Source organism: Perca flavescens, chromosome 2, assembly GCF_004354835.1.
Source record: "Perca flavescens isolate YP-PL-M2 chromosome 2, PFLA_1.0, whole genome shotgun sequence".
NCBI classification, from domain to species: domain Eukaryota; kingdom Metazoa; phylum Chordata; class Actinopteri; order Perciformes; family Percidae; genus Perca; species Perca flavescens.
The window spans coordinates 38,063,919-38,087,681 of record NC_041332.1 but is presented as its reverse complement, the minus strand read 5'-3'; the positions used below and the strand labels follow the sequence as shown (position 1 = coordinate 38,087,681).

At 42.0% G+C, this 23,763-nt stretch overlaps 1 protein-coding gene across 2 annotated transcripts in view; it reads left to right on the top strand.

Annotated features, from left to right (window-relative positions):
* hpgd (15-hydroxyprostaglandin dehydrogenase) overlaps window positions 1-23,763 on the top strand; it is a 34,516-nt gene that overhangs the window by 5,590 nt on the left and 5,163 nt on the right. For both annotated transcript variants that reach the window (XM_028588329.1, XM_028588321.1), the window contains exons 3-4: window positions 4,375-4,481; window positions 11,889-11,985. In XM_028588329.1, the coding sequence (XP_028444130.1) occupies window positions 4,375-4,481; window positions 11,889-11,985 (204 nt within the window). The remainder of the gene's footprint in view (window positions 1-4,374; window positions 4,482-11,888; window positions 11,986-23,763) is intronic.

Below are 23,763 nucleotides of genomic sequence, written 5' to 3'. Positions count from 1 at the left end.
ATGACCTGGGTCAACACGGGAGCAATGCATAACAATTACCTTAAGTTCTAGAAATGCTTTACACGTCATATTCAATGAACAGCTAACATCACATACTCCAGTCCAACTGTACACCAGCAGAAGTAATGTTTTTTAGCTACTTGAATCTGTCATTGTACAGTTAAGTAGGGAGAGAGAAATACAGCTTACTTTATGATTGTTTAGCAGTGATTATGTTCTAAAGCACAAACATATAATCATCAAACACTTCTCAGATGATTTTGTGCAGACTGATTTCTCCTCCTCTGCATTCATAGCAGCTGGACAACGAAGTAGGTGATTGTAGTATACATTTTTGACAATTTTAAGACGAGGGGAGAACATTTTTCTTTGTTTGATTTCATTAAAATTAAAGATGGGCTTTGCTGTTGGCTTCACAACTCTTTTTTAAAAAAAGACAGAGAGAAAAAAGAAATAGATCTGCGCTCCCCAGCAGCCGCACTGAACTGCAGTCTGCAGATGTGTCTGGAGCGAGAGAGAAAGGGAGAGAGCAGCGGTGCCGAGAGAGTTAAACTTTAAGGGTAATTTTGTTTCTTTTCAACCTGGACCTTATTGTCCTTTGTTGTTATGTGTAAGTGACTGATAGCAACAACAATCTTTGAAATGTGTCCAGTATTAATCGTGAACGCTGTAACCGGCAGCCACAGACTGGCCTGCATTGTAACATTGTGCATTGGCAATTTGGTCCACTAAAAGTTCTGTTTTTGACACTGACAGGCTCAGATTATTATTCTAATTGTCTGACATTATGAAAATGATCCTACAGTGATAGACCTTTTAAAAACCTCTATAAGACCCTCTTGTTTAACAAGAAACAGCTCTGAGGTCCATCGCTAAATACACCAGACATCATTTAAAAAAAACAATACAAAATGTAAATCGGTAAACAATTTTTTAGTTCAACCAAAATTAGAGTTATGATTGTTGGAAATGTGGGAAGACGAACCAAAACGGCTTTTCATAGTTTTATTTTGTTTCTGTCCACTTTGAATGAAGTGTATTTTACGATGCTAAAATTAATTTATTTACATGGAGTCTGTTTCTGTGACCCCAATATAACTGGGATTACTGAGAGAAGTCCCTGGTGAGGAGAAAGAAGACAAAATGTATTCATCCCGTGAGGGGTAATTACAATTTTTCACTCTATTGTTAGTTATAACACACATTACACATAGGCCCGAGAACCACACATACACCCAGGACCTGGATACCAGGATACATGTACTAATGGAGAAATGTCAGAGTGAGGGGGCTGTCCCTTGCTCAAGGGTGTTGAACCAGCAACCCTCCGGTTCCCAAGCCAAGTCCCTAGGGACTGAGCTACAGCTACTTTTTATTTATATAGGGCTTTTCAGAATACTAAAAGACACTTTACACTAAAACCAAGTGAAGCAATAAAACCAATACATAAAAACAAGCATATTAAAAGTGAAACAATTAAACTATTTTTAAAAACATTTTAATTTAACCTTTATTTAACCAGGTAGGCCGTTGAGAACAGGTTCTCATTTGCAACGATGACCTGTCCAAGAAAAGCATAGCATGCAAGACAACATACAGTTTCACATACAATAAAAAACAAGAAAAGAATACAATAGGCTACATAAAGTGCAGATTAGGTAGGCACTACAAAGCCGGCGCAAAGGGAAGTGTAAGTAAGTTGGAGGATATGCAAAAGCGATAAGATAATAACAACACAATATACATGAATAGACAGTCTAAACCACTGCTGAGATGTAGTGAAGAGTCAATATACAGTTGTGCAAGATGTGGTCTAGTTAGTGATGTAGGTCAGTGATAACACAATAAGTATGAAAAGACAGTCTATATAAAATGCTGAAATGTGGTAAAGAGTCAATATAGTTAGTGTATAATTGTGGTCTACATAGTGATGTAGATCAGTAGAGTGTACTAAAATTGTGTGATACAAAGGTGGGAAATATTATCAGAGCTGTATAGTAACGAAGTAGAACTACTTAACTACTCTACTTAAGTACTAAAAGGCTGTATCTGTACTTTTTTGGGGCTTTAATCTTTATTGTGCAGGAGAGGATGTTCATTTTACTTTCACTTTACTTGATAATTGTACATTTATTTCAGTATTTGTTAATATTTGTTATTTTTAATATAATATATTTAATATTTGTTAATTCCTTTGGCTACATCCTGAGGATAAACATTTGAAATAATATAAACAATATGATATTCAAACTTTTGACTGCTTTCTTTAATAACTAAATAACACAATACTTGTACTTTTACTTTCAGTACTTGAGTCGTAGATTTTAAAATAAACTACTTGCAATACTTAAGTACAAAAATGTTGAATACTTTAGTACTTCTACTTAAGTGTGGTGCTTAAAGAGCACTTCAACTTCTACTTAAGTCACTTTTTTGATAGAGCACTTGTACTTTTACTCAAGTATGGGTCTCTAGTACTTTATACACCTCTGAGTATTATCAGTAGATAATATGTAAGACTACTGTAGGTGGAAGGCTAATCTGAAGATGTGTGTTTTGATGAGTGAGCAGCAAAGTTTTAGATGTATTAAAGGTCCCATGACATGGTGCTCTTTGGATGCTTTTATATAGGCCTTAGTGGTCCCCTAATACTGTATCTGAAGTCTCTTTTATATAGACCTTAGTGGTCCCCTAATACTGTATCTGAAGTCTCTTTTATATAGACCTTAGTGGTTCCCCTAATACTGTATCTGAAGTCTCTTTTATATAGACCTTAGTGGTCCCCTAATACTGTATCTGAAGTCTCTTTTATATAGACCTTAGTGGTCCCCTAATACTGTATCTGAAGTCTCTTTTATATAGACCTTAGTGGTCCCCTAATACTGTATCTGAAGTCTCTTTTATATAGACCTTAGTGGTCCCCTAATACTGTCTCTGAAGTCTCTTTTATATAGACCTTAGTGGTCCCCTAATACTGTATCTGAAGTCTCTTCTATATAGACCTTAGTGGTCCCCTAATACTGTATCTGAAGTCTCTTTTATATAGACCTTAGTGGTCCCCTAATACTGTATCTGAAGTCTCTTTTATATAGACCTTAGTGGTCCCCTAATACTGTATCTGAAGTCTCTTTTATATAGACCTCAGTGGTCCCCTAATACTGTATCTGAAGTCTCTTTTATATAGACCTCATGGTCCCCTAATACTGTATCTTTAGTCTCTTCTATATAGACCTTAGTGGTCCCCTAATACTGTATCTGAAGTATCTTCTAAATATACCTTAGTGGTCCCCTAATACTGTATCTGAAGTCTCTTTTATATAGACCTTAGTGGTCCCCTAATACTGTATCTGAAGTCTCTTTTATATAGACCTTAGTGGTCCCCTAATACTGTCTCTGAAGTCTCTTTCCCGAAATTAAGCCTTGGTGCAGTTACAGCCACTAGAGCCTGTCCCACAATGAGCTTTCCTTAGGATGTGCCATTTCTGTGTCTGTAGCTATTGAGGAGAAGAGAGGTGGGGGCAAGGTGGAGGGGGGTGGCCTTGACCAACTGCCACTTTGCTCGTTTGGCAAAGCAGAGAAAGGGGAGGTAACCTTGCTCCTTATGACCTCATAAAGAGCAAGATTCCAGATCAGCCCATCTTTTCAAAGGCAGAGCAGGATTCCCAGGGCTCGGTTTACACCTGTTCGCAGGCCTTATAAGGGCCTAAACATACTCAAAAAGTCACCAAAATTTGCACACACATCAGGCCTTGTGAAAATTTTATATTTTAAGGTTTCATAAATAGGTGTGCAAAACTGTCATAACTTTCAGAACTAACGAACCGTTTGTTGTAGAATCTTGTGTGACACGCCATTGCACTCAGCAGAGGGTTCCTGTTTCATTAGGGACAGCTTGCTCTGCCCCCTATGTGGACCACGTTGGTTATCCCGACACCCGGAGAGGTGCGAGGACCCGTCCAACGCTGCTTGCAAATTTAATTGTAATTGAGTTGGATCCAGGTTTAATAAATAGATAGTGAGGCAGTCGGTCTGAGTGGAGGAGATAACTGGTGATGAATTTGGTGTAAATGTAGATCTGGACATCATCGCCCTAGCGGTGGAAGTGGAGATCATGTTTTCATTTATTTACGAGTGGCAGGATGTAGAGTATCAATAGGAGAGGACCAAGCACCGAACCTTGGGGGATGCCTTGTTACAGAAGAGCAGTGGAGGGGGTGCAGTTGTTGATGTTGATAAACTATTGTCTGTTGGTGAGATAAGATCGGAGCCAGGTGGGTGTGGTGCCAAGCCATGAAAAGCCATGCTTTTCAGCTCTTATGCAATCCTGTGTCAATGTCTTCCATCATTAACTGGCTTTTTGTTTCTCTGGAATAGATGCATTCCAGAGCACTGTAGACCAGTTTGGTCGTCTGGACATTGTTATCAACAACGCCGGCATCAACAATGAAAAGAACTGGGAGAAGACCATACAAGTCAACCTGGTAAGATGAAAAGATTTCAAGTCAAGACAGTTTTTTACCATCAACACACATTTTAACCATTTATTTATGTCCACATAAAGAAAAATAATACAGGGACACAAATTGTACAGATGTAGTACAATACATACACAAACTCATGGACCAGTGACATGCAGCAGATCTTCACAATATCACTTAACAAGCACAAAACTCACTTCTTAAGAGTATAAGTAGCACAATACTCAGGTCTTAAGGGTAGCACACACACACACACACACACACACACACACACACACACACACACACACACACACACACACACACACACACACATATATATTTACTACTCTCTACCTTTTTCCACCAAAAGTTGTGTGAATGAACAGTCAATAACGCTTGTCTTTTCAAAATTTTTATGATTTAAGCCATAAATTTACGGGGAGGAAAACCTAAATATTCTCTGAGATTAATGTCACAAATTTACAAGAAATTGTGTTTTTTTTGTTAAGGAACAGCATTGCTTCACTTTGCAACATTGGATCAACCTCACCACACCAAACACACTGCTTGCCGTGTATTATTCCACCTGCAGTGATGATGTGTCATATTGTGTCATGCTGCACCACAAATCACATTTGAAATGCACGCAGATTTAACCTAGCGATGTCCTTATCTGTCCATTGTGTTGTATTTCCAGACACTGAGTCTGGAATAGGGGGGACAATGAGTTTTTGTCCACCAGCTTCCAGGTGTAACTAACTATGGTAATTAACAAGCAGCATAGGCCAGATCAGGTGCGCCCAGCCAAATGCGTCGGGAGTGGTCCAAATGCTCTTTTGGCTTCCTTGGCTCACCTGTTGCACACTTGGGCACGGGTTGGGATTAGAAAAAGGCATAGGTGGGTACATAAGAGGCTGTGGCAATCATGGTTTATCACAGTCACCATTTTTACCCCATTTAATCACGTAGGAGCCCTCCGTGTCATTACAGTTTGGGAATTCTGTTGAGAGTTTCCTCTGAGGAAAGTTATTTTCTGGGACTTGGGACGGATCACACATCACATTGCTCATCATAGCCACAGATAATCTACTGATAGGCTTTTAGAATTAAAAATGTGGATCTCCAGGCCAGCCTTAAAAGAAGCTAACGCCTGCAGCCGTTACCTCGTTACCCACGGGTAGAAAGAAGACTGTCAGGAATGGACAGTCCTTAAGTTAAGAAATGTCATTGGCTAATAGCCCACTTAAACCACAACAAATAAATCAAGCCACAACAAAATACAATTTACTAGAAAGGACCACATCATCAACCAGATACGTTTGAACAATTTAATAATGAATGATGATTAGAGTGCGAGCAATGAAGTCGCCGGTATGCAAGACATAAAGTTGCTTGGAGCCATCAGATGACTTGATGTGGATTGCGTTGTGGGGAGGCTTTGGTAGGGAATCCGCCATAGCAATCGGGCACAATGGATCCCCAAAATCTCCAGTTACTTAAAACAAGAAAGAGTGGAGCTGAGATTGTTATGATCTGAACGAATGTAGCGGTGGAACAATTCGGAGGAATAATGGCCCACGGTTGTATTAATTGTTCTGGGATACCATTTCAAAGGCCAAGGATGATATGAACGTATGTAGCGGTGAAAAATTGGGGGAATCGACTGCCCATGATAGCATCCGGAGTAATGAACCAGAGAAATGCCAGACATGGCGAAAGTGCTCGTAGAACCAGAATCAAGTAGCCACTTGTGCCGACTCAGAAGTGAAGAGAAGATCTGTCGATGTTACACTCTGGAGTGTGAAAAGGATTGGACCCGATACAAGGCGAGTGGGCGCTGGTGGAATCGATTTGCTTATCTTGCTTTATGTAGAAAATATCCTTTCCTTGAGAAATTAGACTGGAATGTAAGCGTGACATGTGGGTCGAAGTTAGGGGTGGATACGGTGAATTTGAAGCATCTGAGAAAACTGGAAAGAACATGGCTTCTGTGGTTTGAGCAACATGAGGAATTGTGTATCTAAAATGATGTGTATGCTGACTGTGTCAAGCCTGTGGTAAGAGGAAGACATCGATTTTAAGCTCTCTTTTGGCGTAGACATCCTCTGAAAAGTTTAGATCACAAGCTAATGACACTAAGGTAACTTTGATGGTACTGATGTGTTTGGCTGATGATCACAGAATAGGCATGGCTCAGTAATGGTAACAATATCAAACAATAGATTGTTAAGTCGTATTGGTCGAGAAAGTAGCAGAAGCCCTTTCAAGCTGATCGGAGAGACGAGAGGGTTAAGGGTGATGGGCTGTTAGTAGCTCTATGAGTCAAAGATCGGGGTGTTAGGGCAAGATTTACCAATTGAATATCAGTGCCAAATATAGAGAAACTGCTGTTAGGTCAATGAAGACACCCCCAAAACCGGCAGAAGGAGCTGAATTCTGGCATTCTAGTGTCAGGAGCCCTGGCCAGAGTGAACAGTGCCAGGGGCATTGGGATGTCAGCAGGATGCCTGGTGATATTTGTTCCTGTTGATCAGGGACGTGCACAGGTACGGGCTATTGTTGCCCGGGCAACTGCCCGTTTGGCCTGATTGGCTTAGCTTTGGTGAAAGAGCCTAAATAAACTTTTCTTTCTTTCTTTTTTTCATATTTTTTGCTGTGGTGGCTGCATTATTACGATAATATGCCAATCATTACTAAAGTTAAGTCAGATTAAATCTCTATATCATCCAATCTTGCCCTCAGCGATGCCCTCAGCCCCCAGTCACGTGACTTTGTTTTTATTCTCACACACGGAGCACCGCAAATTAAAGCGAGAAAGCCCAGCCCTTCTGCCTTCACATGAGTTTTTAAAGTTATGGAGAGTATGACAATTAAATGCCCCGTGAATAGTAACCAAAAATTCCGCTTGAGCTTTGAATAACATGCAGCTTCAGCTTGTAACGTTTGCATCACGTTGCGCAGCATTTTTAGTTATAGTAACATAAAATGCTACGTTATCAACAGAACTAATGACAGCCTATGTTGCAGCAGCAGGCTAACGTAAGTACGTTACGTCCGCTACATTAGTGTGTGTTCTGTAGAGAAGAGAGAGGCTCAGGGATTTGATGGTTTGGGCTCTTGAATCATGCTAGGTCAGGGACGTCACTAGGATTGAAAGACAGGGGGGGCTTAGCCCCCAGGCTATGCAAAACTTTACCTTGTAAAATCTTACTTACAAATGTTATTCTAATGTTAGCTTTTAGATACTTCAAAGCCGCATCAAAGCTGCATGGGGGGAACGTACGTTGAACGTACTTTTTTACAAAAATTATATATATAATAAATATCATAAAATAATTTAGTTTAGGCTATGCCTTAGTGCCTAGACCTGCCAACAAATGCCTGTTTAGGAAGAAAACAAAACGCCTCACATTTTCTTAGCCCTGTAGACCAGTGGTTCTCAAACTTTTAGACATCAAGGACCCCTAAACTGAAATGCCGATTAGACCACAAACAGCCATTTGATTAGATTTTGTCCAGGGGTCCCCATTTGATAGGATTTTTGCTTTTAGATGTTTTATTACAGAAAGTCTATGAATGAATCTATGAAACATTGTGTTAATTATGGATGGAATTATAGTGAAAATAAGTTATTTCACTTTTTGCTGGGGACCCCCTCAAGGACCCCTGGGGGTCCCTGGACCCCACTTTGAGAACCATTGCTGCAGACCACTAACATAACTTACCTCAATCAAGCCAATTCCCTCAGAATCAGCTGCCCTGCCAAACTCCTGTTTCTCTCTCTCTGTCTCCCTCTCTCTCTCCCTCTCTCTTTCTCTCTCTCTCTCTTTCTCCCTCTCTCAAAATATCATCCAGTATCCATCTGCTCAATAAATTGAAGGATATAACAGTACAATAGCATTAACAGTGACACTATAACATTTAGTTTTCAGTGACAACATTCTGTGGGGACTGTTAATACTATAGAGATAGCATGCTATATTAATGGCAAAGAACAGAGAACTTCGGATAACTAACTAGGTTAATTAGGTATTTCTTGTATTTTACTCTAGCTAGACTATTGTTTACCATAGTCAGCTAAAACATCCCTTTATCTTTACCTCAAGTAAACGTAGCTAAAGTTAAGCAAGTAAAAGTCATTAACAACAACTTACCATTTCACTCTGTAGCCTACCACTTACTCTGAGTGCAGTAGCAAGTTCAGACCAAAGAAAGACACCAACGAGACGAGACGGGACGGTGTAGCCTATCATCTTCATAGCCATTGACTCTTTGTATTTCTGTTTAACTTTCGATTTTTTTTGTAGCTGGATATATTATTTGTTGTTTCGAAATATGAATTTGGATAACGTTAGCGATAGTGAGATGCTTGCTACAGTTGCATTTCGAGTGATAAATCGGCGAAAACAACGTTTTATTTCTCGGATTTCCTGCTTTGTTTTAATGCCGCCAGGCGCTCTCTCTCTTCAGTCCCTCTCTACCTCGCTCGTCCACATACCGTTACGTGCACGCGGGCTCGTTGAGCCTCCGTCTCGGCCTTTTCCACCAGCTGACAGTTCGTGAAATATAAACAAAACAGACTGACTGCAGTGCACAACGACACAAACAGATGAATGGGGAAGGAAGATTGATTCAAAGTAGTGAGTGATACAGAGTGCACTGTAAAAAAAAAAAGAGAAAAAAAATAAATAAAAAAAAAATAAATTGTTTGTTGTTTGTCACTATGTTTCGTGAGTTTTCAACCAACAATCAGATGTGACGTTAGTGAAAGTAAAAGGAAAGGCACCTTATTTTGTTATTAGATGATAAATTAACGTCCCAGTTGGTTAAACTTTGCATTTAAAAAACATATATAGTATATATATAGCATAAAGTGTTAGCTTTGGCCTATTTTTACAGAAGCATTTTCTTTAAGTTGGAGAAGGGTAATAACTCATTAAAACAAATGTTTCATTTAATAATAAATGCACAGTAAATTGTGTGTCTCTGTCGTGCCATGTATAGCATTGTGAATTAGTTATTATTTTACGTATATCAAAAGTTCCAGTTGAGTAAAATACTTTTACTAGCTGTAGTCATGTTGTAATTGTTCTTTTTAATATACAGTATATATACACAGTGTTGGGAACGTTACTTTAAAAAAGTAATTAGTTATAGTTACTCACTACTTGTTCAAAAAAGTAACTGAGTTAGTACCTGAATTACTCTATAATAAAAGTAACTCGCTACCAGGGAAAGTAACTATTTGCGTTACTTTAAAAAAAAAGGTGCTATATGTCAAAGAATTTGGATTTTTTTTAGCAGTTTTCACAAGTCAGTTGAAATGAGTAGAACAGACAGGTGTACATAACTTTCGATATTTATTGCACGTTGACAGACAGCAAGAGATTTATCCTGCACTTCAAGTATTATCTTTGTAAGATGTTACACTTTTAACAACATACCTTCCTGTCATACGGTTGACTTCAGCCTGTGTCATAGGTTTCTGTTGTGAGGCAGACAGATCTAGCTTTTAATGCTTGGAGGACTTTGCTCCGAGTCCTTCCTAGAGGATGGCGAGCTATCATCTGTGGTGGAGGTATCGCTGGTTTTGGCCACTAGCTTTGCAGATGCGTGTGTCGTTTGTGAGATGCTTCATTAAATTAGAGTTGCTTACAACGGATGTCGACAAAGTCTTCGCTCCTGGACGTAATGCACACACTACATGCACGTTCTTACCTTTGACCACAATGAATTTGAAGTAGTGCTTATATCTCCACCTTGAAAATGCCAACTTTTCATCGGATTGCTCTTGACTCGCCATCTCTGCTGAATCTGTTTAGCTGTTGTGTTTGTGGCGCGTGTGCTGGCATGTGTGTAAAAACACTGGCTCTGATTGGCTACCATGAAACATGACTATGCCTTAGCCAATCATAATCGCTTACCTCGTTGTTAACCCACCTCCTCACTAGCTGTGAGCCAGGGATGCGTTCGGATTACACAGTTTATTCAATCACCGCATAGTAACGCACCGCATTTAACGTCCAGTAACGTTAACGGCGTTGTAACAACGGGAAAAGTAATTAGTTAGATTACCCCGTTACTGAAAAAATAACGCTGTTACCTAACGCCGTTCTTTTAAACAGCGTTATTCAAACACTGTATATACATAAATATTATTTATGGTGCCTTTTTTCCAAATTAGATTAATGGCCCCTCCAAATGTCTACGTCCCAGCACGTCCCTGCTGTAGATGATACTTTTTGTTGTTTCTGATGCTTTACTTTTTGCTGTCTTCAAACTGGAGAATGTGTTAAACGGGGCTCTTACATCAAGACGAGTTGCAGGAGTGAGCGTGATGATGTCATCCGGAAGAAAGCTTGTGTTTACTGAGCGATGGTTTTGGTTTTCAAATTTGAGAGACACAACTTTCTTTTTAATATGAGATTAGTTCCAATGTTTCACCTTGCATTAATGTGCATAAGAAGTGCATTGGGGAAATGTAATGCATTTTGTCTGGAGTCTGCTGGGTTCAATAGTTAACTAAAAATCTACTAAAATAACATGTAGTTGGTGATATCTTATATGAACTTTTTATCCACCTTTCGCAACACTGTGGAACAGATTGTTCTGCTAATAATGTGTAATGCTTCCACTATCAAACCAGAGGCCAAATTGTCCTTAAAAGACCCCGGCTCAGGCCTCTCAGAGTGCAACAATGGGCTGTTCCAACTCCTCCATTACATCAGAGGGCCTCCCCCCTCTGCCATACCAAGCCTAAGGCCCTACAATAAAATTTTCTAAGTACAAGTAGAATTCCAGCTGGCAGCTAAACCTCCATTAGTGGAAGCAGCTCTCATAACCCCATGACTCTAAAGGCAAAACAACGAAGAGTTCTTAAGCTGTTTAAAAACAGTATTGCAGATAGAGCAAGATGTACCAAGGCTCAGTCTTTACCGCAGCTGCCCAGGTTTTGATTCCTACCTGCAGCCCTTTGCTGCATGTCTTCCCCCTTTCTCTCCCCTTTCCTGTCTGACTGTCCTGTCAATTAAAGGCCAAAATGCCCAAAAATAATCAGAAAAAAAATGCAATGCCATGACATCCAGTTAGAGATGTAACGTAGCAAGACAAGTGAACGGTAAATGTCCATTACATTCAAGCGTTTAATACTATCATGTGGATTGAAACCACATCACTCTTAGAACAACTTTGCGTATACTTTTATTCCATTATGACACAATAAGTAGTAGTGCATTACTAGTGCATTACTCACTATACAGTATATACAGTATCAGTTGGGTTTTCACATAAGTAGGCTTGCAGAGAACAGACACAATTAAAAATATCTTTACTTATCAGTAGGTTCATGGCTTTACTTTCAGTTTCACTTCCTGCATACGTGCTGCACTTGCCTTCCACTGTGACCATGTTGTCTCTTTATCTTTCCAGACCTCTGTGATTAAAGGGACCTACTTAGCACTGGAACACATGAGTAAAGAGTACGGCAAGGAAGGAGGCACCATTATCAATGTATCCTCTATGGCAGGTAACACACACACACGCACACACACACACACACACACACACACACACACACACACACACACACACACACATACAGTTTAGTTTATAATGAAGGTGTGATCAATGCCTTTTAAACTCACATTCACACTAAACAACTGCATGGAGACACCTATAAATAAGTAAAAAAAAAACAACTAAGAGATGACATTTATCAATAAATAAAACTTCAATCATTACCTATTTTAATTGTGTTCTGCACCAAAAGCATGGCAATGTTGCAGGAGGACAGGTTTCAACGAATCCTACCCAGTTACAGTGTGACAACAGCAAAGGCACAGCATTTACACTGATATATGATAGTGGATATAAATCAAACAGGATTGATAGGCAACACAACCACCAATTTAGGGCTAATTTTGTTAAATGTGTGCCCATCTCCATGGACGAGGTGTTTTGGGAGTGGAAACCAAAGCAAGATATATTAGTGTACATGGCTCCGTGAAGGTGACCAATGAATGATTTAGTTGCTGTAGGCTACACAGAATATGTGCACTGTAGCTGCAGCATTTACTAAATACACATACGAAAACATTTCAAATGCAAGTAAGTGATAGGATTTAAAAAACATTAATTATCATAATGTTTTTTAAATTTTTTATTTTTGAAAATGTATTGAAACCTGTTTTCTGTTTTGATTGGCTAAAACAGTGAAGGAGAACTGAGCAACGGAAGCTCCAGGAAACAGATATTTGTGACAATACTTTTGCACCGAGTGAATATTTTGTAAAAAATGACAAAGGAATTGACTCAAATGGCAGTAGTGGCCTAGTGTTTAAGAAGCAAGCTTGGGACCGGGAGGTCGCCAGTTCAATCCCCAGACATACAGAGAAGGGTGGGGAAAGTGCACTGTTCCCTCATCACCACCACTAAGGTTCCCTTGAGCAAGGTCCTTAACCCCAACCGCTCCAGTGGAGCTGCTCAGTGGCCAGCAGATCAGGCTGTGGTTGGACTGGGCAGCTTCCAGGTATGAATGTGGAACTGTGTCAATGTGACAGGTCATTGTTGCAAATGAGAAGTTGTTCTCAATTGACTTGGATAAATAAAGGTTTAAAAAAAGAGAACTCCACCTTTATCTCTACATTCTTGGACTCATAATGGATAGTATCACAATAACATCTTTTTATATTTCACATATTCCTGCCTGTCACCTGCATTACCCACAATGCAACTTGACCACAAATAGTTTGTCTGGAGAATGGGGTGTGTTTTGCAATTAGCAAATTGCATTAGCTATTGTAGCCTCCAGCCACTTTTTTCACATATGCAGAGGAACTCATTGATGTGTATAATCAGTTCCCTTCTAAAAATACTCGAGAAGATATTATTGATAAATATAAAATTTTGAAAGGATATTTCATGATACAATGCAAATTTTGTACAGACTTTTTTTGACAGCACATGTAGATAAATTAATTTGGCACCAGACATCATCACATCAGTTTAGCTTGCAGTGTTAGTTTGGACCTCAAGAAAGAGAACATTGGCTAACTTAAAAGGCCAAATTTTACTGGAATGAAAGCAAAGAGCTGTTATGTAAAAGACAATCACTCGCGCGCGCACACACACACACACACACACACACACACACACACACTCACCCCCACTCTCTCTCTCCCCCCATCTCTCTCACTCTCTCTCTCTCTGTCTTTCTCTCTCTCTCTCTCTCTCAATTTTTTTGAAAGAGATTTATTGGCATGACAAGACATTGCTTATATTGCCAAAGCAGACAACATATAAATAAAAGGAATTAACAATAACTGGTACAACATGAACTATAACATGAACACCAACTTAAACATAAAGTGATAAAGGCACGAGGAGTACAATGCTACAGAACAATCATTCAACAACATTACACTGTTAAAACTTGTGACATAATTAGCAGTTTGTCCCTGTCTGAAAAGTGTCTCAAATTCTTTCCGCTGACTTTTACATTTGGGGAAGAAGACTTCCCTAATTTGTTTGTATTTGTCACAGTAGAGTAGAAAGTGCTGCTCTGTCTCTACTACTCTCTGTGAGCAGAGAGTAGTATATATAGTAATATATATATATATAGTAATATATATATATATATATATATGGAGCAGAGTCTGTCCTCCAGGGATTCATTCATGACAAAATGTCACAGATGATGAATTTCTCAAAGTCTGTGGAAGCATGAAACAGTAACTCTCTTTCTCTAGCGTGTGTTATGTGGGAATAACAAGACAAAAAGCAACCATGACAGGTTTGCAGACATCCGCTATAAGTGAAACTACTGGATCGTTCTGCATCAAGGTCATTTCTCCTCTTTTAAGGTTTTGTATTATCCTGATGGGCACACATCAGGTCAGTAAAATTATTGAAACAAACAAACAAATACCCTGCAGGAAGTTGCTCTGATCAGGCGCAAAACTACCTTATAAATCCTATCATGAAGCAAAGACCACAGAGCTTTTGTTGTGACTGGAAACAGTTAGTTATTAGTCAGTGGTAATACTGGACATGTCATTTCTCTCCACATTAAAACATAACATGTTGTTCTTAATTTAAGCAATCAAAAAGCTGTTACTTCTGAATTCTTCAGTCTTGTGTGGTTAAAGGTACTTTATTTGTCACATACACGTACATGTAGCGAAATTCATTCTCCGCATTTAACCCATCCCTCAAGGGAGCAGTGGGCAGCCAATCACAGTGCCCAAGGACCAACTCCAGATCTGAGCCAGTGCTTTTATCAAGGGCACTGCCTGGAGAACCTAGTACATGTTTTTGATGGTGGGGGATACCGGAGCACCCGGAGGAAACCCACGCAAACATGGTGAGAACATGCAAACTCCACACAGAAAGGCCACCTGGATTGGAACACAGAACCTTCTTGCTGTGAGGTCACAGTGATAACCACTGGGCCACCACTGGGCCACCATGCTTGACTGCATGACTGCATGACATACAACGCCTCAGTATAAGGCTGGGACTCATATACTTATAGTGGCAGCGCCCTCTAGTGGCCTCCCATTATTATTATGGGAGCAAAACAGGAAGTAAGGTGACACAGTCTAAGGGCTCCTGCACACTGCCTGCATTGCGTGAGCATGTCAGCTGAGTGGCGTGTTTGTTTTTATTTTGGCTCCCATGTTTACAGGTTAGAGCTTGCACACTGCCTGCATGACACGCACAACACGAGAATGCTAGAAATAGGACCGACGCCTATTTTTCACACGACACGCAAGCGTGTTGGAAGCGTTTCCAGGCAAAATAGAATAGGGAAAGATGTTTATGTGTCATTTTGACACGAATACAATTAATATAATTATTGATTTTCAAATATTGCACCTGTCAATACAGAACAAAATATTCTGTAGCCTATTTTGCCGTCAATACTGCCGACGTTGTCTTTGCTGTAATCAAATCAGTGTATATTTATGTTTAACATGAAGTATAGTACTGCTTGAGTTCAGGGGAAATGGGATACATACATGTGTACAGACAAGGCTAGCAGCAGTGAAAAGACATAGAAAACGCCACGCAGCCGCCACGCAACTGACAACAGAAGCGCCACGCTCACGCCACGCAGGCAGTGTGCAGGAGCCCTAAGAGCGCCAAATTTCACGTAAGGAGGTGGCTAGAGGAACATCATTGTGCCTTAACCTAACCAAACTGACGACTAACTGTTAAAGGCCACGACCATTACGTTCTCTAGTTTAGATGTGAGGATGTAAAATGCTCCTGTGGGTCGTATTTCCTGCCACATCTCCGGGCTCTGATTTATGAAACGCTCTTGTGGGTCGCGTTAGAGGGGAGGTAGCTCTCCTGTTCTTTCTGACAAAGGTGGGAAATCTGTAGCAGGAAAAGTTAACCCTCTCCTTGAATTCATGTTGTTTATGGAGAAGGAGAACCAGGAAATAAGTCAGGGGGAAATGCAACGCTACCAAGTCACGGCCGAGCGGACCAATCCCAGTTGTTGTGGCTTAACGTACGTACCCACGGCACGGATTTAACACAGGAGCATAAATTGGGCTTAACAGAGGAGACAGATAGAGGCTATTGCAGTAGTCGTCACCAGGCTTTATGGTAAACTGCCTTCATCCATATCACTGACGTGCATCAGACTGGCACATATGGGTACAGTGTTTCCTCTACAATTTTTTTTCAGCAGGGGCGGGGGGTGGGGGGGGATGTTAAACGTCAAAAAGTACGGGCTTATCTGATAATTTACCTTGAAACCATCCAGCAAATAGACGGTACTGTAGGGTGATTTAACGTCACCGCTCATTTTACACACAGTTTAACAACAAAACTAAATGCTGAGTGAACATTACTATATCATGTTGATTATGAGCGGTATGCACCCCCACTAACCTGGAAAACGGTTATAAAACAGTGACATTAATACAGCGTGTCAGAGGAATACAGCGTCTCCTGCAGCGGGGAGTCAAAAGCAGAGAGACTGCAGCTTTCGCTAACGTTAGCTTCTTCTTCTTCTTCTTCTTCTTCTTCTTCTTCTTCTTCTTCTTCTTCTTCTTCTTCTTCTTCTTCTTCTTCTTCTTCTTCTTCTTCTTCTCCCATCCAAGTGGATCAATGAGCCAACACAGTAACTGCATTTTGCTCATCTGGACATACAGTACATATCTGATTGAATCAACAGCATTAGGCTAAGTGTTTTGTCAATAATCAACCTGTTATTAATAGCCAACTTTGGATTTAAAAGGCTGAGATTTAGCTGTCCATCAGTTGTAAATGTCACCAGCAGCATTTAGTGATTGACCACACTGACAGTGAATGTTATATATAAGTATCATATGAGCCTGACAGTCTCGATTAACCCACTACACAACAGCTTTTCGGCATTTGTCATGTTTGTCTCCCAAAGTGCGCGATTCTTTCTCCCAAAAGGGATCCTCATCCATGACATGATGCCGGTCTGGTCTATAGCCTGGAGCCAAAGCCCATCTATCAGGATCTATTTTAGGACATGGCATTGGAGATCGGGGTTTTTTGATGCATTGTTGGTGCAACACAGCAACTCTCTGACATAGCGTTATTCATTTAAAGCAGGTTGTTTAAGGTAAAGATTTGGAGATATGTTCAACTTCCTCTGTTTACCAGCTGCTGTCTTGATGAATGTGAGTCTTATCTGAATGACGTATGGGCCGTCTGATGAATTGCAGCTCCTCTCTCCTTTCTCCTCCTCAGTGAACTCCATCAGACCATCAATTCCGTTTTGCTTTTGATTTTTCAATCTATTTGTAGGAACAGCTCGCGTTGCACGATAACATCAACAATGAAAAAAAGGAAAAAATCCTGCACTCTGCTCGTTTTGGCCCCTCTGGACCTTCATCGAGGACTCTTAAAATGTTTGTTTTTGTAAATAAAAGGTGATGCTATAGCAAGAGCAGAGTGCAGGATTTTTTCCTTTGTTTCGTAGTTGAGTTTTCAATCTACCCAGAATGTAAACATGCCATAGCATAAAGATGGAAAAGTTTTTTTACACTGCCTGACATGAATATATAAAAGCAATCATCATCATCAACATCTAATATGAAAGACAACACTGATGGTGATAACCCACAGATCATTTTATTAACCTACTCTGCAGTCTTACCCCTGGATTCCACCCGGTGCATCTGCTCCATACATTTTGTCATTCTGTTGACATTGTTTTTTAAATTTAGATCTAGAACTACTGTCATGGTTTGAAGTTTTAAACATTAAGGCCAAGATGAGCACTGACATTCAATTGTTCATTTTTTACAACAAATATAATCTTTTTAGTTTAAAGGTACCTAAGCGATGTCACGCGTTTTTTAGGCTACAAAATATAATAATAACGGACAAGAAGAATTTACTTATTTAACTGGAGGAAACTCTGGGACATACAGTCACTGATTAGTTCAAAGCACTTATTCAGTGACTCTATTGATTCATTATCATCTGGTTTTATGTTATGTACTAAATCTGTGTGTCGTCTGCACAAATATGGTAGAATATTTTATTGATTTACAAGCTATGAGCTAGTGGGAGCATATAGATGTTTAAAAGAGATGTTCAAGAATGGACCCTTGGGGAACTCCACGTGTCATTGCTGTGTGTTCAGATTTGTGAGCACCAGAGAGTCACACTCAGTTTTCCAGTCTGTCCAGCAGTATATTATGGTCAACAGTGTCAAACGCAGTACACAGACACACACACACACACACACACACACACACACACACACACACAAAAAGAAGACACAATACAACAAGAATAGGACATCTGCTTATTCAATAATTGTTTTATTTCATATTTGGGGCTATGCGTGTCGTGATACATATATTTTTTGTTATGATTTTTTTTCTGTGACCTCAGAATGATCTAACTTTGTAATGGCTGTTCTTCAAAATGAAATGATTTTAATCTCAATTCATGTGATGAAGGATTTTAAAGGAGAGTGACAGTAGTCAGTGTTAAGTACTGCTCTGAGGTTAACACTGCCAGGTTTAAACATAAAAAAAAATTGTTTAACAGAAAAGTAATCGAAAAGTAATTAAATGTAATAAGTTATGATATTTTGATAAACCTCTCCGTGAACCATCACCTTATCGTGGTGGAGAGGTTTGTGTGTCTCTGTGAACCTGAGGGCTGTGTTGTCTGGAGCTTTGTGCTCCTGGTAGGGTCTCCCAAGGCAAAGTGGTCTCAGGTGAGGGGCCAGACAAAGAATGGTTCAAAAACCCCAATGAAAAAGCTAAGCAGAGATGGAGTGACCCTGCCCGGAGGAAGCCCGGGCCCCGCCTGGAGCCAGGCCCAGACGGTGGGCTCGTCGGCGAAGCGCCTGGTGGCCGGGTTTGCCACGGAGCCTGCCGGGCACAGCCCGAACAAGCTACGTGGCAACTCCCTCTCCATCCCATGGGCCCACCACCTGTGGGAGGAACCGCTTGGGGTCGGGTGCGATGCCACATGGGTGGCAGTGAAGGTCAGGGGCCTCGACGGACCAGACCCGGGCAGCAGACGCTGGCTCTGGGGACGTGGAACGCCACCTCTCTGGGGGAAGGAGCCGGAACTGGTGCGGGAGGTGGAGCGCCACCGGTTAGATCTGGTGGGGCTTACCTCACGCACAGTCTTGGTTCTGGAACCATACTCCTGGATAGGGGTTGGACTCTTTTCTTCTCCGGAGTTGCCCAGGGTGTGAGGCGCCGGGCGGGTGTGGGGATACTCACAAGTCCCCGGCTGAGCGCCGCTGTGTTGGAGTTTACCCCAGTGGACGAGAGGGTCGCCTCCCCACGCCTGCGGGTTGTGGGGGAAAACTCTGACTGTTGTTTGTGCATATGCACCAAACAGGAGTTCGGAGTATTCGGCCTTCTTGAGACCTTGACTGGAGTCCTGCATGGGGCTCCAGTGGGGACTCCATTGTTCTGCTGGGGGACTTCAACGCACACGTGGGCAATGATGGAGACACCTGGAGGGCGTGATTGGGAGGAACGGCCTCCTGATCTAAACCAGAGTGGTTGTTTGTTGTTGGACTTCTGTGCTAGTCATGGATTGTCTATAACGAACACCATGTTCGAACATAGGGATGCTCATAAGTGTACCTGGTACCAGAGCACCCTAGGCCGAAGGTCAATGATCGATTTCATAATCGTTTCATCTGATCTGAGGCCGTATGTTTTGGACACTGGGTGAAGAGAGGGGCAGAGCTGTCAACCGATCACCATCTGGTGGTGAGTTGGGTCAGAGGGTGGGGAAGACTCTGGACAGACCTGGTAAGCCCAAACGTGTAGTGCGGGTAAATTGGGAACGCCTGAGGAGGCCCCTGTCCAACAGACTTTCAACTCACACCTCCGGGCGGAGCTTTTCGTGCATCCCTGTGGAGGCTGGGGGCATTGAACCCGAGTGGACAATGTTCAAAGTTTCCATTGCTGAAGCTGCAGCGAGGAGCTGTGGTCTTAGGGTCTTAGGTGCCTCAAGGGGCGGTAACCCACGAACACCGTGGTGGACAACGGTGGTCAGGGAAGCCGTCCGACTGAAGAAGGAGTCTTTCCGGGATATGTTATCCCGGAGGACTCGGAGGCAGTTGCAGGGCACCGGCGGGCCGGCGGGCTGCAGCCTCTGCCGTGAAAGAGGCAAAGCAGCGGGTGTGGGAGAAGTTTGGAGAAGACATGGAGAAGGACTTTCGGTCGGCACCAAAGTGCTTCTGGAAAACTGTTCGCCACCTCAGGAGGGGGAAGCGGGGAACCATCCAAGCTGTGTACAGTAAGGATGGGACACTGTTGACCTCAACTGAGGAGGTAATAGGGCGGTGGAAGGAGCACTTTGCAGAACTCCTGAATCCGACTAATACCCTCTATGTTAGAGGCAGAGCTGGAGGATAATGGGGATTGTCGTCGATTTCCCAGGCGGAAGTCACTGATGTAGTCAAACAACTACACAGTGGCAAAGCCCCGGGGATTGATGAGATCCGTCCAGAAATGCTCAAGGCTCTGGGTGTGGAGGGGCTGTCCTGGTTGACACGCCTTTTCAACATTGCGTGGAAGTCTGGGACGGTGCCAAAGGAGTGGCAGACTGGGGTGGTGGTTCCCCTTTTTAAAGGGGGACCAGAGGGTGTGCCAATTATAGGGGTATCACACTTCTCAGCCTCCCTGGTAAAGTCTACTCCAAGGTGCTGGAAAGGAGGGTTCGCCAATAGTCGAACCTCGGGTTGAGGAGGAACAATGCGGATTCCGTCCTGGTCGTGGAACAACGGACCAGCTCTTCACTCGCAAGGATCCTGGAGGGAGCCTGGGAGTATGCCCAACCGGTCTACATGTGTTTTGTGGATTTGGAGAAGGCGTATGACCGGGTCCCCGGGAGATACTGTGGGAGGTGCTGCGGGAGTATGGGGTGAGGGGTCTCTTCTCAGGGCCATCCAATCTCTGTACAACCAAAGCGAGAGCTGTGTCCGGGTTCTCGGTAGTAAGTCGGACTCTTTTCAGGTGAGGGTTGGCCTCCGCCAGGGCTGCGCTTTGTCACCAATCCTGTTTGTAGTATTTATGGACAGGATATCGAGGCGTAGTCGGGGTGGGGAGGGGTTGCAGTTTGGTGGGCTGGGGATCTCATCGCTGCTCTTTGCAGATGATGTGGTCCTGATGGCATCATCGGCCTGCGACCTTCAGCACTCACTGGATCGGGTTCGCAACCGAGTGTGAAGCGGTTGGGATGAGGATCAGCACCTCTAAATCTGAGGCCATGGTTCTCAGCAGGAAACCGATGGAATGCCTTCTCCAGGTAGGGAATGAGTCCTTACCCCAAGTGAAGGAGTTCAAGTATCTTGGGGTTGTGTTCGCGAGTGAGGGACAATGGAGCGGGAGATTGGTCGGAGAATCGGGCGCAGCGGGTGCGGTATTGCATTCAATCTATCGCACCGCCAGGACGAAAAGAGAGCTTAGCCAGAAGGCAAAGCTCTCGATCTACCGGTCAGTTTTCGCCCTACCCTCACCTATGGTCATGAAGGCTGGGTCATGACCGAAAGAACGAGATCCAGGGTACAAGCGGCTGAAATGGGTTTCCTCAGGAGGGTGGCTGGCGTCTCCCTTAGAGATAGGGTGAGAAGCTCACTCATCCGTGAGGAGCTCGGAGAGAGCCGCTGCTCCTTTGCGCCGAAAGGAGCCAGTTGAGGTGGTTCGGGCATCTGGTAAGGATGCCCCTGGGCGCCTCCCTAGGGAGGTGTTCCAGGCACGCCCAGCTGGGAGGAGGCCTCGGGAAGACCCAGGACTAGGTGGAGGGATTATATCTCCAACCTGGCCTGGGAACGCCTCGATCCCCAGTCGGAGCTGGTTAATGTTGCTCGGGAAAGGGAAGTTTGGGGTCCCCTGCTGGAGCTGCTCCCCCCGCGACCCGACACCGGATAAGCGGACGAAGATGGATGGATGGATGGATTTTGATAAAGTAATTAAAATAGTTACATTACTATATACATTACATATCTATACACTGTAAATAGGGTAACTTGTAATCGGTAACTTGTTACATTTCCAAAGTAATAGGTGGGGGGGAGGTATCCAGATGTCTTTCTGTAGTCCACCTTCAAGGTGTGTGTGTCCATTGTCAGCATCATTTTCCTGCTTCCCATTCATTTCTGTGGGAGCAGCCGTGCAATGCATTCTGGTAGCGTTGCGGTGACTTTGGAGAAGCAGGGCGTCGAGTCGCCCACTCCTCATTTGCATAAATTTGAATCCAGCCAACTTTATGCAAAAGTGTCAGCTTAATACAATAATTGTAATGTTATGATGCACGTAGGGTGAACTGTGAATGTTTTTTTTCTGTTAGGTACAGCTGGAGTCATCAACATATTCCATTATAGGTTTGCAGTAATTTTGCAGCTGTATATTTGGAGTTCCCATATGTGTTCTCTGTAGGTTTTAATCAGATTCCAGAGGATGTTCTTGGTATTTGTAGTTATCATCTTGTAGATCTGGAAACAGTTTAGCCTCCGATTGCAGCAGACACATAGCAATCATTTCTCACTTATCTTGTTATCACTTGATAACAAGATGTCTGTGTGTGTGTGTGTGTGTGTGTGTGTGCGCGTGTGTGTGTGTGCGTGTGTGTGTGTGTGTGTGTGTGTCTGCGTACTTCCCATTCCCAACAGCAGACTTGTTCCAACATGTTCAAGCATATTGTTTTGTGGGTAAAGAATGTGTCCCTGCGTTCATTGATGTGTCTGTGTGTTGATGTGTGTGTGTGTGAGTGTGTGTGTGTGTATTAAATTATGTTAAGTTCACAACTTGAGTCTTGTATGTTGTGTTCTTGACAGCACGCTGCAACTGTAGATGTAGTTTGTTGTTGCTTATTTAGTAATTAGGAAGCTGCATATCGTCATTCATAGCACGTGTTGCTTCTGGGGTTCTGTAATTAGGTAATTGGCCAAATGTTTCAGCAGCATGTGTTTGCATGAAGCCTTGAAACAGGTGCAGTACAGTAAAAGCAACCTCTACACTCTTAGATCTCGTAACCTTTTCTAACAAATGTGTAATTATGACATTTTAATATTATATATTTTAAATGTAAGTTGATTATGCCAGTTGAAATGTGAATTTTCTTTGAAAGCCTCATTGTTAGAAAAGTCCATAGAAATATGGGATAATATACTGTGTTAATATGAAGGAACTTTCTGTAATGATTTTTCACTGTTTCTTTTCCACATTTTGATTTTTGGATTAACAGAAATGTCCGTTAAAAGGTACGGAGATATGTTTTGAAATTTAGAGTAAAATGGCCGTTTTTGGACTAACAGAAATGTCTTAAACTTAACGGAAAAGGTACTGGTAATTTTCTGCCAGGACATGATCCATTTTTCTACAGATCTTTTTCTCACAGTGCTCTTTTTCATTATATTTCATTTTAGTCACAATTATTTCTCGACCCCAAATCAAACGTCTCTCCCGTTAACGTATTAACCCATTAACACAGCTTCTCAACAAATGTTTATGTAGCTGCTTGAGAGGTTGATCAGGTGCTTTTGATTTCAGTAAGAATATATACACTAATGAACGGAGAGAGACATATAATTATTGATCCCATTTGAATTGATCCATGAATTACACATATGATGTTTGCCAATTTAAATATATATATGTGTAATCCATAGCTCAATTTAAACAGGATCAAAAATGATTTGTCTCACTCTCTCCTCATTCACTACCATACATAATGTTAGTGAAATAAGGTCCCAAGGGGTCCACCGGAGGAAAAGGGACTTCGCCTCTATATCAGGTGGCTCAGCAGGTGGCCGATTTGGCCTCCAAAG